The sequence below is a fragment of the Lutjanus erythropterus genome, chromosome 10 (genome assembly GCF_056507025.1).
Source record: "Lutjanus erythropterus isolate fLutEry1 chromosome 10, fLutEry1.hap2, whole genome shotgun sequence".
NCBI lineage: Eukaryota > Metazoa > Chordata > Actinopteri > Lutjaniformes > Lutjanidae > Lutjanus > Lutjanus erythropterus.
This window is the reverse complement of record NC_139326.1, coordinates 25185125-25204526: the sequence shown is the minus strand read 5'-3', so window position 1 is coordinate 25204526 and position 19402 is coordinate 25185125. Positions and strand designations below refer to the sequence as shown.

The window sequence follows — 19402 nt, the reverse complement described above, 5'->3', positions numbered from 1 at the left end:
TATATGGACAGTTACTAGGAAATGGAGTGCAAACAGTAGTCTAACACGCTCCTGTCATAACAAACAAGAGTAAGCCAAAGTCATATGAGACATTTGAAAGAACTTAAAATAAACAAAATAATTTAGAATTGGGCCACTTTTACTGGGCAGTGTAAATTTAGCCTCTCTATACATAGTATAAATATATATATATCTTGCAAAAATACACTTAAGATATACACATACACATAAAAATGATTGTCACTGAGGTTTCTTATGAAGTTTCTACTCTGTTGATATGTATGTACATAATGCAAATGCACTAATGTTGATCAGTAAACTTTGAACTTTAGCATGTGTGTGCATGAACATGTGTTTATACAGATCTGTGAGACCCCAGGAGGGACGTTAACCTATTGCTGTCATTTGATCCAAACCCTAGAGCCTATTGTTGACTCTGACTGTGTGTGTGTGTGTGTGTGTGTGCACACACTTACGTAAGTGTGTATGTTACTGTGCATATTTGAATTTCATTCTAAGCTCAAATTCTTGCCTGCAGCAACACACACACACACACACACACACACACACACACACACACACACACACACACACACACACAGGCAGAAATTAAATACTTTAGGACTCAGATCAAAGGAAAAGACCCCAGTTCAAGTGAGGCTTTGTATGTGTGTGTATGTGTGTGTGTGTGTGTGTGTGTGTGTGTGTGTGTGTGTGTGTGTGTGTGTGTGTGTATGTGTGTGATGAGTAATTACTGTAATCATCAAATGACTAATCAGTATTAGAGGCATACCATGATTTCTTTTTTTGTCTCCAACTTCTTTTTCTCTCCAGTTTTACATAATCCTCACTGCTCTGCTCCACTTCTCTCCTGCACTCACTCATTTATCTCTCCCCTCTTTTTTCATCCCCTCTCCTCGTTAAAAACATCTACACAAAATGTCTATTCTCCATCTACATTTCTCCTCTTATTTTTCTCATATTTTACTCATTCTTGAAACTACTGTCTGCACACTCATTTAACTCTCCTTACTTATTATTCTTTAATATCTTTTCTCTTGCAAACTGCCCTCTCATGCTTGTGTTCCTCTTATCTTTAGCAGCTCAGCAGCCGTACACGATGTGCTTCCGGGTCAAGTTTTATCCCAACGAGCCAATCAAAATCAAGGAGGAGCTCACCAGGTAAGAACTAACAAGTGAATGAATGGTTTTAGAGTGATGGGGTGAGAGGGGAGGGATAAAGAAAGTGTAAAAAAGTGTGACCCTTCTTTTGTTCAAGGGAAGTTTTATTTTATATATATATACAAACAAGCATCAAGCTAAATTCCAATAGCTAGACAGTAGTTTAAGAGCTCATAAAGGAATGGCTTAAAATCAATATGTCTGATACAATTATTAATAATCTATGACAGTGATGGGTGATATTTGGAACTGCTATTCTGTACGTTTGCAGTGAAAATGAAAATCATGTCTTGTTGTGTCACAATTTATAAAAACCCAAGCTTCCACACAAAACTTGATTGAAATGTCTTTGAGCATGTGTGTACTGTAATTAAAATTGAACTTTTCAACATTATCTTGAATGTGCAGGGAGCTGCCAGTAGCATTTCTTAAAGTCAACTGAAAACTTTAGTACATTCATTGACAAAATGGCCCCCAGAAGTTTTACAAAGTAAAAAAAAAAAGTAAGAATAAATATAACTAGAAAAAGTTAAATTTGTTCTAAAATGACACACATTTTTTTTTATTATTTTGGTGTGGTGACAACGGACATATAAAGTATAGGACTTTAGCACCACAGTCTTTTTTTGCATTCAGACTTCTGCAACAAAAGCACTTTGGTAAGGTAAGGAAATATGATTTTTGGGTAGATTTAGGCGTTTTGGTGGAGAACAAGTGAAATACACTGGCACTGAACGTTTTACTGGTGTGTTCAGTAAAATTTTTATTACTTCTCATAAATTAAGGTACATTAATTAACAACATATATGTTTATTATTATGTTATTAGAAAATGCATTTTGGTCAGCATCATGCTTCCCTCAAAATGTATTAAAAATTAAACATATTATTAGCTGTATGTAAAGATTTCTGACAGGACAGGACTGAAGACTTAACTTTTGTAACATCAATATAATCTAGGTTTTCAGAAATCGATAGAGGTGACCACCTCTTTAGAGACTTCTATAGTCTTTTGAAACATAATTTTCATGTATTTGCAGGGATCTATTTAATCCTCTTTCTTTAGCCCAGATGTTTTCAAAGTGGGTAGTGGGCTTCCCCAGGGAGGGTAGTGGGAAAAAGTGGAATTAGTTATTACATTAGTCAAGAGGAGCTCACATAGACTAGACTTTGGGGGGTATGACTTTTATACCCTTTTCATGGTGATGTAAGGGCTAATGTACAGTGAGCAGGTCATTGTGAAATAAATCTCGACAGGATGATGCAGGACCCTGGAGCAAGACGCAGGGGTCTTGAATTCTGATGCTGTAAATGACCAGTGAGAGTCAAGTATTTAACAAAGCAATGTCATCAATATTATGAAAACAACCTGATATAATAAAAAAAGAAAGACATCTCTATTTTTATAACTTTGCTATAGTCCAATTTGAGGAAAAATTGTTTATACAAACTTTATAATAAAACCCCTTTCCTCCTCCCTAAAAATACACACACACACACACACACACACACACACACACACACACACACACACACACACACACACACACACACACACACACAAGGGCCTAATGGTGATAAATAGAGATGCTCACTCAGCGGGGACTCTGTTTTCCAGCTCTCTGTCCCATCTGAGCTGTAATGTCTCACCATCTCTGCTCCTCTCTAACGATCGCCGGTCCTTGCTTCCCTTCCTCCACCACGGCTTCTCCATCTTATCTTACTTCCTCTTCCCTCCACTCCGTTTCTCCATAATTTTATCCCTGAGGTGTCTCCTCCCTCCCTTCTGTCGGTCTCTCTCTGTTCTCCATCTTCCTCCTCATAATCACAGCTCACTCTCTGCCCTCAGGTGTCTCTCCACATCTCTCAGCTCACGTTGGCACGTCTCCCTGTCCTCTGCCACTTTTATTACTTAAAGGTGTTTTTCTGCACCATCAATGTCATGAAAACTTTCCTCTCTATTTCTCACCCTCCTCCTTCCTTGAGTTTCTGTTATGTCTCTATATTTTTAAGTTATAATTCTTTTCACCTCTCTCTTCTTAAATTTCAACAATTTTAAAGTCATGTTTCCATTTCAATTTGTCTTAAAGAAAAGAACAAGCTCATCTCAGAGCCCTCAGGGAGCACCATTACTCTACATTTCCACTGATGATTTTGTAGTGGACATAAACGTTAAAGCTGAGCTGAATTCGGAAAGTTCAGAGGGAACTTCAGTCAGTGATGAAATCCAGCGGAGTGCTCAATATCGAGTCTTTTTGGGAAGGATTTTTTTCATCATCAAAATCCAAAAGCTATTATGCTAATGTGTGTGTGTGCTGCATGTGCTCCAGTTTGCAGGATGTTATTTGAAGTTTTCTGATTTCCTTCTCAACTTTACTTTTTTGACCCAAATATCAAAAAGAAATGAAAAAAACAACCCAGTATTCTTGCAATCACATCCATATTAGGGAATTCTGCACCTCTCAATCTCATGAAGGAAATGTTGTTAATTAACAGACTTGGCAAGTCACAAAAATGCTTATATTAAATGTATCAGTAAAATGCTGTCTGACAACGTATTTCATTTGTTTTCTACCTAAATAGGCAACCACAGAAATAAAGTTTTGGGAACATTGGCCAATAGCATGTGGTATAACTTTTATCACTCTATGAATGTTTTATTTACTACCGCCAAATAAAATTTGACAAGCTATATTACTTCTGAAGTATTTATTAAAATAATAATTTAAGAATTTATTTGAAGCTGACAGACCCACCATTAAAATGAATTAACATTTTTGTATGGCTGGATGCTGAAATAATAATATGTAGTTTTCACAAAATCCCACAGCACATCTGGACCTTTGTCTAGACACACCAGTGGGCTCACCATTTTGGAACCATTGCTATAAACCATATTCTACTCTCCATTCGTAAATATTGCAGAAAGCAAACATTTTAAGAACATAAACATTGATCGTAATCCAAGGTTTTGCAGAATCATACAAAATTGACATTCTTTTGTGTCAAAAAGGTTGCAAAACAATTTCTAAAGTATTTTCTCTTTTGGTAGAATTAGCTCAGCTGTAAAAGTGTTTTGTGTGAATGTGACCTGCTCAGTGATCCCACAGTAACCAGACAAAGCACTGCTGACTTACATCTCACAGTAAATGAGAATTGGAACAACAAATCACAATGTGAGAGACTGAAGAAAATTAGAGAAGAAGATGAGAATGGATTTTTTTTCAAAGTTAGGAGTGGGGAGAGAAAAGGGATAAAACTTAAGAAACTAACTGAATTCATTATGAAGTCATTATAACAGCTAATTCTATAAACACTGTGTTCATTGACTAAAACAGACAAAAGTTGCAGATGAAAAACAGAATTTCCTTTTGCACAAATTGAGAACCACGTAAAAGATATTGTTACTGTAACTGTGAGATCAAGGCAAAGTTCAGGGAAGGAAACAGAACATGAGGAGACAGGGAGAGGTGGAGTCTTTGGATAAGGCAAAGAAAATGGAGAAGGACAAAATTACACACAACTGAGAAGGTCGTGTAAATATAGAAAGCTGTGTTTTTTAGGCCATTTTGCAGAACCTCCATGTGGCTACACACCAACACTATAAATAAAACTATTTAGCTACAGCAGCAGCCGGCTTTTCACTCCATTCAATCTTTCATGCTTTCCCTCTGCTGCTTCTTTCACTTCAGTTAGAAAACAAGTTTAATGAGTCAGTTGACTCCTCTGGAAACTCATCTGTATCCATGGCAACACGTCCCTATAGTTTCAGCACCACTGTCACTTCTCGTCTCCTTGGTAACATGAGATAAATCAGCATGTCAGCAGCATGCCTTAACTTGCTTTCATTGAAGCCGTTTCCATAGTAACTACAGTACCTGTCACTGCTGTATGGTAGCTGTTTCCATGGCAATAGTCTCTCTGTGGACTGTGGCTGTATCAGTTTTATTAATTTTACCCTTAAACATCTGGAAATATTTAATATGAAGGTAACACGATATATAACAATGTGATGATTCTCATATATAATATGCCAGTTTACTGTATCTAACATCATCATCATCATACTAAATGTACACTTTGATACTGTAAACATAATCAAGGACCCACATCCACGTGAAATATTTAGCATTTGTCTGCATCACTTAAGCCATACAATTCCTTACATAGACCAAATAAACTTTCAGTCTTAGTAACAAATGTAAATCTAAAGTTACGCGGCATTGTCAGTTTTTCTTTTTAACACAAATGTATGTTGTGTCTGTGTGTCCAGATATCTCCTGTACCTCCAGCTGAAGAGAGATATCTACCATGGTCGTCTCCTCTGTCCTTTTGCTGAAGCTGCATATCTGGGAGCCTGCATCATACAGGGTGAGGACTAATAACAACCAGTGGCTTTTATGTTGGCTTATTGACAGTGAATCTACTTGTGATTTAGCATGATACAGTTGAATCCCTATTTGCAATTATTATATTTGATTTGTAAGATTTATGCATTATATGAGCAGCGGCTGAAAGGTTTTTCCTGAATTTTCACTACTTAGAACAAAGTACAAACATTAAATTATGCAATTTACAGTGGTTTGCCCCTGGCAGATGTATACTGCTTTTATAACAGACTTAAAGACTTGACTTGACGATGGTTGGCTGTGGAACTTAATTAATCTCTTGTCCAGCATGTTAGATGAGTTGTGACAGACATATCTAAATTAGTATGAATGGTTGTTACACATGGCCTGTTTTGTTTTTCATCCTGGATTCTGTTGTCACACCTTTCCATTCAACAAAGCCCCTTGCACCAGCAGCGCACATTGGGATAAACCTATCAGAAGTGCCTTAATTAATTCATGGGTGAGTTTAGACCAAACATGCAATAAACCAATCAGAAAGTTGGTTCTCATCATGTCAAGAAGCAGGTGTGCCAGGAGCGTAAGCAGTGTCAGAATGATGGCTGATTTACCAGGTCAAAACAAAGAGAAAAGGTTTTCAAGTGAGGAGACAGATCTCCTGGTTCAAGAAGTGAAACCACGAGAGCACACAATATATGGAGACAGCAGGACGTCTCCAATGCAGCTTCATGTGTAAATAGTTTGTTTTATATTAACACCTGCGAGAAGTAATAGGTGGGCCACCTGAACTGGATTGATGTGCAGCTTCATGGCCATCCATGCCTGTTTCTCCTCATCCTCATCTCCTCCTCCCATCCTCACTCCTCCGTCCCGCTAAAATTACAGTGAGTGGAGGAATCAGAAAGTGTTTCTGAAGTTTGATAACCCATGTGTAAAATTACACACGGGTTAACAATGGGTATATCCAATCAGCATCAGGCTCTGACAGAAGTACGCATACCATACATAACCCACATGGTGTTAACTTCATATTTACACTTTATTGCTGATAGAAAATATGATGAAAGCACCTTTCTACACTCCCGTGTGGGGAACAGTCTTAACATAGCATTCACAAAAGTCTTAACATGTTTTGTGATCGTGGAGATGTGTGTTTGTGCTTTGACCAAATGTGCAGACTTACTGACACAGACTTTGTGCTTTGACCACGTTTTGGCTGGTCTAAGGCACAAGTCGTTGTGACCCCAATGTGGCTTCATTTTGCCTTCAGTTTTGGACCTCCTGCCCATGGCCGCACAGAAAGAGCTCAACTTTGTTTGGTATCTTGCAGATGTGGCAAAAATGGCAGCAGTGCCAGTGTAAAATAGCCACCTGTGCCACCAGTGCAGGTTTGCCCTGGGTGTAAGATAGGGCCCTAAATCTCCACTTAGTTAACATCTATGTCATAATTAGGCTGAAAGATGTGCTGGTTCAATAGCTAAAGAGCATCAAGCTAACTCTGGCAATCAAACCACTCCATTTGTCTGGTCTCTGCCTCATTAACTAGTTTAATTTCAAGTCATCAGACTAGTGTTGTAATCCAACAGTTTAAAACAACGCGAGACGTATAGGGACCGCTGGGAAAAGGAATAATTAAGAAATTTTCCTTCTGTTAATAAGCAGTAACGGTTTAATGTTGAATCACAGTGCGAAGCCACTTGCTTTAATATGGATTAAGAGTGGAATTATCTTAGCTGTATAATATAAATGAACCCCTCTGGCTGATACACAAATCTCTGAACTGTGCAAACACTCTCTGATTGGCTCATATCCCCAGAGAGCAGAGTGTGACTGGCTGTGTTATCTCAACATAGCTTGTGTCTGCAGTCTATCATTGGCTGCTCTGATTAACGAGGGCAGGTCCCTGTCCCACTTTGTCCGGGTGTTGATTACAGATTTGGAGAATAGTTGAGGATTACTGTTTAATTAAACTCCAGGCAAGTATTCGATTTAACCTTTATTGTTACTGCTAATTAAGAATGGATTTAAAAGAGAAATTAGTGTCAGATAGAACTTTGTACTGGATTCAATAAGGAAAATATTATCTGTCATGCTTATGGGTATGTTCTCCTGTCAAGAAAAAAATATAATGAAAAACATCTCTTTAAACTTTTCTTTTGAGCAACCAGCAAAGTTGGGGATGACAAATTTATATTGAAACAGATGTTAAAGGAATAGTTTGGGAATGTGTGAAATATCTGTTGTTAGATAAAGGGCTACACCAAACAGCTAGTTAGCTTAGCATGACGACTGGAAACAGTGAAAAACAGCTAGCCTGGCTCTTTCCTAAAGTAAAAAAAAATCCACCTGCCCCTTTAAAGCTCACTAATAACACATTACATCTTATTAGTGTAATCAGTACAAAAAGATTAAAAATGACCATCCACTGCTTTATGAGCCACCTTGTGTCAGACTATTCAGTATCTCTAAACAGTTACATTTCATTTATTTCTCATGACGTCTCAATGCCTAATCATGAGCATTATGTATAATAGCTGCAATTAGCTCCGGTGGACATGGCGCAGCCAGAGGCCCATTGAAATCAAGCCATCAGAGTCTCTCCGTCAAGGCCTGAATATACTCCCAAAGTACACTGACAGCTGCAGAAACCATGGACACATCGTACTGTAGTTCAGCCTCTCTACTCGCCACAGATTACTTACGTCTGACATCCCTACACTGGACAGAGCCAGGCTAGCTATTTCCCTTGTTTCCAGTCATTATGCTAAGCTAACCACTGCCTTCAGCTTCATCTTCACCGTAAAGATATTAGAAGAGCAATCACCTCATTGAACTCTCCGCCACATAGTGTAATAAGTGTATTTCCCAAAATCTTAAGGTAAATGGACTGCATTAATGGGGCAGGTTCAATTGCTATTTGCTTGGAAAAGGTTGAATTGTTCCTTTGAAACAGATATAAAAATATAGAAAACATATCAACATTTTCTGAACTGTTAAACTTACTTTTTTAGATCATTCTCACACCGATATCATCTTCTGTCTTCAGCCGAACTCGGAGACTACGACCCAGAGGAGCACCCATCAGACTACATCAGAGACTTCAAGCTGTTCCCTAAACAATCGCTCAAACTGGAGAGGAAGATTATAGAAATACACAAGAACGAGCTCAGGTGAAAGAGATGTATGTGTGTGTGTGTGTGTGTGTGTGTGTGTGTGTGTGTGTGTGTGTGTGTGTGTCTGGTGGGTCTGTTTGTTGTCTGGAGCTGTGTCTTTGTTGTCAGTTTACTGTTTGATTTCAGTGACAGGCGTGGATGCTCACTCCTGTGATCTGTGCTTTCAAAACATGCTGTGGAGACAATTTTCTACACTGCAGACAATAAAGTGCTTTCTGTCATTCTGGCTAGACATAAAATTGGATGATACTCAGAGATATGTGGTTCAGTGCGCTGCAGAAGGTATTGCAGTTTAGATTCAGATGAAAGTAAATAAAAACTGAAATTAATTTGCAGCTGAATGAGCATGAATTATTTATTTGAAGCTTGTGTTGGACACCTTGCTTGTTACTGCGGGATTTGCAGGATTTAAATTGCGATGAACATCAACATTACAGGATGGATGGAGTTAAACATGAGCTAAACCCAGACCTAATAAATTAGATGTTCTCTCCTTGTTCAAGAAGATAAATTGGTTGTTGAATAAAATGCAATACAAGGAAGAAGCTGAATTTAATGAGGACATTGATGCACTCATGCTCGGAGGTTTCTGCATAAAAGTAAAGATGATGAAAGTAAAAAAGATTAATGTGGAGAAATTGATGGTCCATTTAGTCTTAGTGCACAGAAAGAATACATTTCCTACGAGTCAAATGATATAGTAATGTATACATAAACCACCCCCCTTGGGTTGTTTGTGTTTATTTCTATCATCGCTGCAGCTTATGAATTATGTTGTTAGGTTTGCGACCGTCACACTTACAGCGATTATAGAACATCAAAGACAAATCCGTCTTTTCCCACAGCACAGAGGCAGATGATGCTGAGTGCCCTCTGTCTGCCCCAGTGGGTCCGACCAACAGGATTAACACCATGTAGATTATTACTGAGCTGTAGAAGGAGACTTCAGGTGGTTTACAAATATGGTGGACTGTGTGTGTCTGAGTCAATTCTTAAATGGGTTTAGAATTTTCCACTATGTGCATGTGGACAGATGCATGTGTGTGCAGTTTTAATGCTGATTTATTTGTCTGGCGTCAGGATGAGTAGCAGTTTACATCACTCAGGCTCTGGACTTTGCAGCATTTAGACTAATGAGCTTCAACACTCCCACTGAACACATGGACTCTGTTAATATGTCTGTTTCTTTAAAATGTTAACAGATGATCAGAAGCCGGGTTAATTTACAAAACATGCAAACAAAAATCTAAAATGTGAGGCAGCAAAATTTCACACATTACTCTATACTCAAGTAAGAAGAGGCACAGATACTAAAAAAAGATAAAAGTAGAAGTACTGATTCAACTTCTTTGCTCAAGTAAAAGTGAAAACGTACAGGTACTGAAATGTGCTCAAAGTATAAAAGTAAGAGTAGCCCTATGTAGGACATTTCCACCAGTTTTTTTCTGTGCAAAATTAACTGAACCTCAGCTTTTTTCCAAAGTTGAGTCTTTTTTGTCTTGTTTTTGTCTTTTTACATATGTAATGTGTTATATGCACCAATGGACAAACCAAGGAATTCTGTGTGTAATTGTCTCATCCATTTAGGTTGAAATTGGTCCTGATGTTGAGAAGATGGCACGCAAGGATGCTAAATAAAAAAAAAAAAAAATCAATAATTCCACTCAAGTGCATTAAATGTAAAGTAAGAGGCCTGTTTGATGATATAAGGAGAAGAAAGTATAGATATTTGGGTTAAAACTTGGGGCATAAAAGTGAAAAATTATAAGAAAAATAAAGTACAGATACCTGAAGTATTTGTTGTTCCTTTCTTCCTACTGCTGATAACAACATCCATCTCAGGCTCAATGGCGTTGTGGTTTTCCAGTTGTTGATGTTTCTTTCTTCTTAACACACAAAAGACACAAGGCATATAATTCACAGTTCAGTTATTCAATGCTGCTATTGTATGTACACACAATAATGAAAAAATACATCAACTGTATTGTTGTGTTTGTGTTTTCATAACAAAGCACACTTGGAAATTAGCTAACAGCACTTGTCGATTCTTACATAAACTTCTCCTTCTTTCTCTTTTAGGGGCCAATGCGCCGCATTAGCAGAGTTGAACATGCTCCAAAGGGCTCACACCCTCGAAACATATGGAGTTGACCCCCACCCATGCAAGGTAACAGTGGTGACTGTACACTGCAATGAAGTCTGGTTCAGAAACCTGGTGCTGTTTATTAGTTTAAGGTTACTTTATACATTACAGTATAAAAAAAACAATATATTAAAACATTAAATAAGTCATGTGCAAAACATTAGGTTATAGTGATAAAGAAAAAACTCCCTGCAAATTAGTCACATCAGTTCCTGCATCCAGTGATGTCACAGTGATGTCATTGGTGTTAAGGAGGAACTACAGGCTATTTCAGCTTGGATTTCTAGTCTCCATTTCTGAATAGCCAGGGGGCGTGCTAGATGTCACCAGATTCTATCCTCTGGCCAACAACGTGATAGCTATAGGTTAGGGAGGTGGTAACACAGCATCATGGGCATGGGCGTCAGAAGCTCACCCAAAATGCATCCTGGTACATGTAAGCAGCTTAGCTTGGCTGTTTCTGTCATTATAGCATACACTGAGCAATTATTGCTTCAATTAATTACATTTACCATCAATGCTGACTGGGCATTCAAGTGGTAATTTTTAATGTCGACACAATTTACTTTCCACAGTGTGATAATGTACCCAAGTTACTGTTGCACTTTCTTGATCATAACTTACAGAACAAATATGTCCCTCTTAGACAGGCTCCTCATGTCTCCACCTTTGTCACAAATTGTTCACTGTCCATATACATACAATATGCACTGACTGTGAATGCATAAATTATACATATATAATGCCTGAAAACATATGGTTGGTATATTAAAGGACAAAATCACTGGGGCTGTTGCTATAAATAACAGTTATTATTAAAGTTACAGCAAATGTTCAGAATGAGACTGTTGCTCTGTCCTGTCATCTCTTAAGTGTGAAGTTAAAAATGTCTGTTTTTTATTGTTAAATGACGAACAAAACATAAGTTTGGTGTCATTATTGTTTATAGGCTTATTTCAGTTGCAACCATTCATTTATAGGTTTAAATATTGACCAAAATTTCAGAAATGCAGAAAAGTGACTGTGCCACTTACACACATAAACTTACCTATCCTCTTTAATATTTTGCTTTTTTGGCCTTTACTTGTAGATTAAATGGATAAATATACACATGATTAACTGTACTGACAGCAACCTTATGCAAACCTGACAGTCACCAAGACAGGGGGCATAATGGGTAAGACGCATATGAGGTGAAAGACTATCATCAGATCCAAGTTAGCAGCTAGTTTACATTCAAACTTCTGCTAATATTATCCTTGTAAACACATCACATTTGGTCTGCGCAGAAATCATCACTTTCAGGAATATATTCTGATATATTCTGATTCAATATTCTTACTGACTGATCAGAGAGAGGGCTTCAGAAGAGTTTTGGCAAGTCAGTGTCACTGAGTCCATCTTTTACACACTGGAAATTTTAGCAAGAGAAGTATCTACTGTTAGTGCTGTGGTTTGTTTAATATAAGTACTTCATTCTTGGTGTTTCTGATAGATGGAACAGACTGAATCTGATAGAGAAAAGCAATATTTTAGGAATCGCTATTCGCTCATTCTCACCCTTATCCTGGAAATAGGGACAGCCTCCATTGGACAGGCATATCACAGCATGCTACGCAGATTAACAAGATAGTTAAATTTCTGTCTGTTTGAGAGGATCTGCTTTATCTGCTCCATTCCTGTCAGGGAGGCTGTTTTTTTTTTTAAATTTGGTTTACTGGAAACGGCTTTTATTGCAGCATCATGAACATGCAGATCTGAAGTCAAACAAAGTAAATGTGGGGGAACAGGGAGTGATTTACAGAGAAGCACAGCAGAGGAGAGGAAGTCTACAGATGATAAACGGGGAGAGTGACAGGAACATATTGTGTTCTGCTTGCACTCTCGAGCTGATAGCTGGATTCATTTTGTCACACTATATCAAACTAGTGTCTAGACTAGAGACTAGAGCCAACGTGTTTTCCTTGCCTTTTTCTTGATGCCAGTTTCTGCAAACTGAAGGGTTGAAGTTGGAAACAAACAAGTGATTCTGTGTAGGTGCCATTACCAAGGAGATTATTGATGGCCCACTCGCATCCCCACTGTTAATCCACCTGTATCCCATCATGCTGTGCCCTTCCTCTCACTCTGCATGTGTGTGTGTGTGTGTGTGTGTGTGTGTGTGTGTGTGTGTGTGTGTGTGTGTGTGTCTTTGCAGGATTTCACAGGCTCCACGGCCTTTCTCGGGTTCACAGCCACAGGGTTTGTGGTCTTCCAGGGAAACAAGAGGATCCACCTCCTCAAATGGTACAAATTTATCCCTAGGTCTTTAATAAAAACCTGTAAGCATGGAAATTAATTGTGCAGCCTCTATTAAATAGAGTCATAAAATACTCTCACTCTATGCTTTGGCTCAAATGGAGCTGATTATATTATTTACAGAGAGCAATTTAAAATTATGTCTTTGACTAAAGTTGCCATGGCCAAGCTTTGCTCTCTCGCACACTGAACAAATCACTGTTCATAAAAACATACCTTCAAATATTTTGCTTTTTAACAAATATTAGAAGTCGAGATTATCACACTTAAGTAATTTGATGAAACACCTGCAGGATTTATGTTTGCTTCATCCAATAAATAAATAAAACAAACAACAGAATGTGTAGACAGGAAATATTCTTACACTTGTTTTCTGTAGTAAATGGAAATACAACCGCACACTTCATTTATACTCGACAGAAAAACATACAAAGGACAAAAAAACTCACCAGTACTATCTTGGTTAGTCTTTCCACTCTTCCAACAGTCACAAATTTTGTTTTGGTTGAAATAAATCTTCAATTCACCACATTAGATATGAATATATTCTGGCTTTAAAGGCTCTTTCTCTGGCTCAGTCAGTGTGTACTGTGCTGCTGAATGAGAGTGCATCGCTTTAGTGGCAGTTCTCACAAAGCAGACCACTAAACCTGCCAGCACTGGACCGAGCCAATGGCCAATAGCCAATATATCTGTCCTATTGCCAAATCTCAATACACAGTTTTGAGCATCTCTAGTTAATTGGTAGTGGTAGAAAAAGAATTTCAATCCTTTACTTAAGGTAAATAAAAGTACTGTTGTCGCTGTACAGTTTCACTTAAGTAAAAGTATACAAGAATTAACAGCGAGATGTATTTTGCCTGTGTTGTACTGCTATAAATGTTATGTTATTAGATCATCATTCGGAGGCATTTAATGTTCCCTCCAGGGAACAATCCAAGTTCACTGTGACAAAGCTGTCCGGAAATGCTGAAGGCTGTGGGTGTTGATGTGCTCTTGTGGATGACACGTTTCTTCAACATTGGGTGGAAGTCTGGGGCAGTATCTAAGGAGTGGGAGACCGGGGTGGTGGTTCCCCTTTTCAAACAAAGGGATGAGAGGGTGTGTGCCAATTACAGAGGCATCACATTTCTCAGCCTCCCTGGCAATGTCCACTAAGGTGCCCTAACCCTAACCCTTAGCTCAAAGAGAAACAATGCAGATCCATCGTGGAACAACAGACCGGCTTTTCACTCTCACCAGGATGCTGGAGGAAGCCTGGGAGTACGCCCAACCTGTCTACTTGTGTTTTTTGGATTTGGAGAAGGCGCGTAACCGGGTTCTTTGAGAGACATTGTGGGAGGTGCTGCTCGGGGCCATCCAATCTCTGTGCTCCCAAAGCGAGAGCTGTGTCCAGGTTCTCAGACAATAAGTCAGGCTCTTTCCTGGTGAGGGTCTTCCGTCAGGGCTACGATTTATCACCAATCCTGCTCAGAATATTCATGGGCAGGATCTCGAGGAGTTGTCGTGGAAGGCAGGGGTTGCAGTTTGGTGGGCTTATTTTTGCAGATGATGAAGAATGATAATGAATATTGGGGTCTTTTTCTCGATTGAGGGGACAATGGAGCGTGAGATAGGCCAGGGAATAAGAGCAGCGGGAGCAGTATTGTGTTCACTTTACTGCACCACTGTGAGAAAAAGAGATCTTAGGCACAAGGCAAAGCTCTCGATCTTTGTTCCTGCTTTCACCTACGGTCATGAAGGGTGAGTCATGGATACAAGCAGCTGAAATGGGTCTTCTCAGGAGGGTCATTGGCATCTCCTTTAGGGAAAGGGTGAGATGCTCAGTCATCCATGAAGGACTCTGGATAGAGCTGCTGCTCCTTTGCATAGAAAGAAGCCAGTTGAGGTAGTTCAAGCATCTCCTAAGGGTGCCACATGGGGAAGTGTTCCTGGCATGTCCAGCTGGGAGGAGGGCACGAGGCAGAGTGAGGACTAGGTGGAGGTATTATATCCTGGCCTGGGAATGCCCTCATCAATCTTCAGTGTAAATTAATAACTCAGCTGTTAAGTCAAATTTCTTCTTATCATTTATCTTTAATCCTGATCATATAGATATATTTTAACTTATACCATCATTGGTCTTTGCAGGGCTGATGTTAGCAAGCTGAAGTTTGAAGGGAAAACGTTTTACGTCATCGGGATACAGAAAGAGGTGAGTGTAGTGTCCACCTGCATGCCTTTTCTTCTCTAAAGGGTAAAACTGAACAATAAAATGTGCCATGTAGTTTCTCCAATCATGATGATGAATTGTGTAGTCTTGTACTAAAGTCGTCATCATCATGCTGACCTATTAGATCCCAACCTCTAATATTTGAGGAGTTCTGGAGAAAAAAGACAATGACTTTGATGTAGATGCAGAGTTACTGTCTGTGTACGTCCTTTGTTCTCTTTCCTTCCTCCCTTCCCTCCTTCCCTTTCTCTCTTTCCTCATCTGTGTAACGGTTACATCAGATAAATGTGCTATAAAACTGTACTGTTTGTCTATGTAATCCTGTCCCCCATCACACACACACTGTATATGTGTGTCACTGTTTCAGATCTCCTTAACAGGCAGGATTCACTGTAACAGGATGGTGGGTGTGTTATGACTAACCTCCTCACTCACATTATGTGTCCACTGTGGCCCAAATATGAGACTCCTTCACCACAGCCATGTTAGGACACGTCCAGCTTTTTTGACAAATAGAAATTTATATGACACAAACAGCCAATACTGCCTTAAAACGCTGGTGTCTCGCATTTGGGACCCATGTTTCATCTGTGTGCTCGATGTTTGCCATCCGGTCCAGAGCTGTGGTAGATTCTGAGCAGCAATTTTTGGTGCATGATGCCTTCATTTTGCAAGAACAACCGCTGATTGTGTCCCATATTGCTGTTTGACACATTCACTAATATTGATTCAGTCAGAGGAGCCTTAAAAATACTGCAGTCTTTACTGTAGTTAAATCCAGGTTGCTCTTTAATCTACCAGTCAGCTGATCAATCAGCCAATCAATCACATAACTATTCTTTTCATTACAGAAGTTCAAACCAGCTTTCTCTCATCTCCGCTTAACTTGTCAGTCAGTCCGCCTGTTTGTCTGTTTGGCAGCTCATGAATGGCTGAAGATGCAGTTTTATCTTTGTGTTTCTGTCTCTTCTCTCTGTGTGTAAACATAGTCATCACTGGTGAGTAAATGCAAGTAAATAATAGCTGCACAAAACATTATATTGTACCTAAATCCTCAATTTGATGCCTCTCCCCGCAGTCCTGCCCTCATGCACCTCACTTTACGATTGGAGGAAATCTTTTCATCTTTTCATTATTTGGTTGTTCAGTGTTGTATGTGTCTTTTTGTTTATATTGTGTCATACAAAAACTGTCTCTGTGTTGTCACTTCAGTCAGTTTTTTTATTAACATTGTGTTATTTTTAGCTCACATGTGCACACTAGGGCTGCCCCTGAACAAAGATTTTCCTGGTCGACTAGCAGTCGTTACTTCATGCAATTTATGATGATGACATTGTGAAGTGGCGTGGGATTATGGGATTTGTTATCTTTACTTTTGAACATCCACCATAGTTGATGAAAATCTATCTGACATATTGATGGATGAGATGATATTAAAGTTTTGTTCAAATTATCTTTAGTCACATGCACCAACTTCCCTCATCACTCTTTGATGTAATGGATGTATCCCATGTTTTCCTACAAGTTACAGCAACTAGCAACTACCTTGCAATAGTTATGAGGAAACACACTTTGAATAAATTACACTACCTCAATCACAATTCAACAAACATAAAACATATGACTCGCATTTTTAGGCATTTTTATGCTGAAATATTATATATTATAGCTGTGAAAAATAAATCTCACAAGGGAGACTAAGTGAGATGTGTGTTAAATGCTAACAGCAAAAGCGTAACTGATTCTGTCTGAACAACCAATGAGGACGTTTAACTTTTTAACACTACAACCTCACACAAATCTCATTGTTGAAAACATGGGAAACTTTTAACTTAACAAAAACAAATAGTCACAGACTTATCAACACTATGGGTGATGTGCTCATGTGCTGAACTGCTTCACGCCTCTCCCGTCCCTGTCTGACACCCCTATCTTTGTCTTCCATGGAGTCAGAGACTGGGTCGGAGCCACTGTAAATCACCTCAGAACTGTATTCCCAGCTGTCAAACCAACGTCTGTCAGAGTGTGACTCTGTCCACATAAACTTGAGTAATAGGACCACTAACTGGGGGCAGTCCTAGTGCAAACATTTATGTCGAGTCTTTGTGAATATTCAGTGCAGTGGTTGAAATTTCAATTATAACCTCTGTCCTGTGCAAAATTTTCCCATAGCTTCTTTATCACAATAGGCTTCATAGTTCCATTATAAGTAAACTATAGATTATGATGCATAATCTATAACTGTGTCCATTTCATCGTGTATTTAATGTCAGAAATTAGCTGATTTCTTCATTTTGACCGTGTCCTTGTGTGAGCTCTTCCACTGTGTGACAGGTCACTGCATGACACTCTTTGCCCTCACCTCTCTTATTTAGCCTGGAACACATTAACTTCCCACTTTGTGCTGATGGCCACTTTTCATGGCTTTACTACTGCACATGTCTTAGCCTACAGCCTGCAACCTATTTCATCACATTGCTTGGTCACCTATTGGTGTTCCAGCTCAGAAACAGATTTTAATGGTTAATTTAAATGTTTTAACATTTCACAAGGGGGTAGCAGTTGAAAACTATTTAGCAAATTTCTGTAAATGTTCTTGGTTCTCCTAATTACTCTGTGTAATACATGTAAAAGTGTCCTTTCAGAGTTAAATCAGCATCATAAAATGTCATGTTATGCTTTAAAAGCACTTGCATGTCAGCCAAAGTGGGACCAAAGACAATTTGTTAATTATATGTGAACATGCAGTTCTGGTACTTTCACACACACACACACACACACACACACACACACACACACACACACACACACACACACACACACACACACACACTCACATACACATACACACACACACTCACACACACTCACACACACACATGGCCACTGCAGCACATGTGTGTACATCACAACTACATACGTAATTTAACTGATGTGTGACACTGAGGGGGTTGAGCAATATAGCTGCCTTTAGGAGAAGGACAAACTAGATCAGTTAACAGCAGATCCGGTGTTTTCTGGATCAGTTCATGATTCAAGCTCCCAATCTTTTTCTTTTTCTTAGAAAAATAAAGTTTATAGCCACTGTTTTTTCATTGTTTTTACAGTAACTCACTCCCATGTTATTGATCTCAGCGTTTCCTCTCTCGCTCACCCTCTAGCCCTGTTGTAGAGCAGCATTGATCTGGTGTCTCATATTGCCGCACACACAGGCCTGAAAATCTAGACATTTACAGGAATATATCCCTCCTCCTCCTCCTCCATAAAGACCCACATTCTGCAAGCTACAAGCCCTTTTATTGCTGATCACTCCGGCCAAATCACTATATCTGTCCTACATCTTGCTCAGCTTACTGCTTTGGGTCTGTGGGTCAGCATTTTGCACAGCTCCCTCTCATCATGTTCAGCACTTCTTTTTACTCTTATTCACGCATAGTCTCATTTCTCATCCTCACTGTCTCTCTCTTTCTCTCTGTGTCTGTGTCCTTTTCTGTGCAGAAGAAACTGGTGTTGACATTTCACACTTCGACCCCTGCAGCGTGTAAGCACTTATGGAAGTGCGGGGTGGAGAACCAAGCCTTTTACAAGTGCGTCTGCACACACACACACACACACACACACACACACACACACACACACACACACACATATACAAATATCCAGGAAATGTATTGAGCTGCTTCTGAACTCAGAGACACTTGAGACTGTGCAGCACCACAAAATAAATAATTCATAGTTGTAGGTAAAAAAGCTAATTTCCTAATAAGATGCTTACCAAAATGTGTGCCGTGAATCCACCAATAATGTGTAACAAGCTGTACTTTGTATTACATTAGACAAAATGTATAAATAATATGTTCTTTATTAGACAAAATTAGACCGTTATTAGACTTTCTTAGAGGGTAATTAGGGACACAAAGGGTCTGTGCAGTCACATAGACAAAATGTTCCTCTACCTCCATAATTTTGGCCTTTACTTGGTGGATCTGGGTCACATATTCTTCCTAAATGGAGAAACAGCAGATAAATGGGATCTCACTTTAGTT

The 19402-nt window shown here is 39.0% G+C and overlaps 1 protein-coding gene across 2 annotated transcripts in view; it reads left to right on the top strand.

Annotated features, from left to right (window-relative positions):
* Window positions 1-19402, top strand: part of frmd3 (FERM domain containing 3) — a 70894-nt gene that overhangs the window by 27191 nt on the left and 24301 nt on the right. The window contains exons 4-10 of one of the 2 annotated variants that reach the window (XM_084729556.1): window positions 1104-1182; window positions 5455-5552; window positions 8577-8700; window positions 10783-10870; window positions 13044-13132; window positions 15275-15338; window positions 18855-18943. In XM_084729556.1, coding sequence (XP_084585682.1) covers window positions 1104-1182; window positions 5455-5552; window positions 8577-8700; window positions 10783-10870; window positions 13044-13132; window positions 15275-15338; window positions 18855-18943 — 631 coding nt within the window. Of the gene's footprint in view, window positions 1-1100; window positions 1183-5454; window positions 5553-8576; window positions 8701-10782; window positions 10871-13043; window positions 13133-15274; window positions 15339-18854; window positions 18944-19402 lie in introns of both variants that reach the window. The other variant, XM_084729555.1, reaches the window with a different exon arrangement.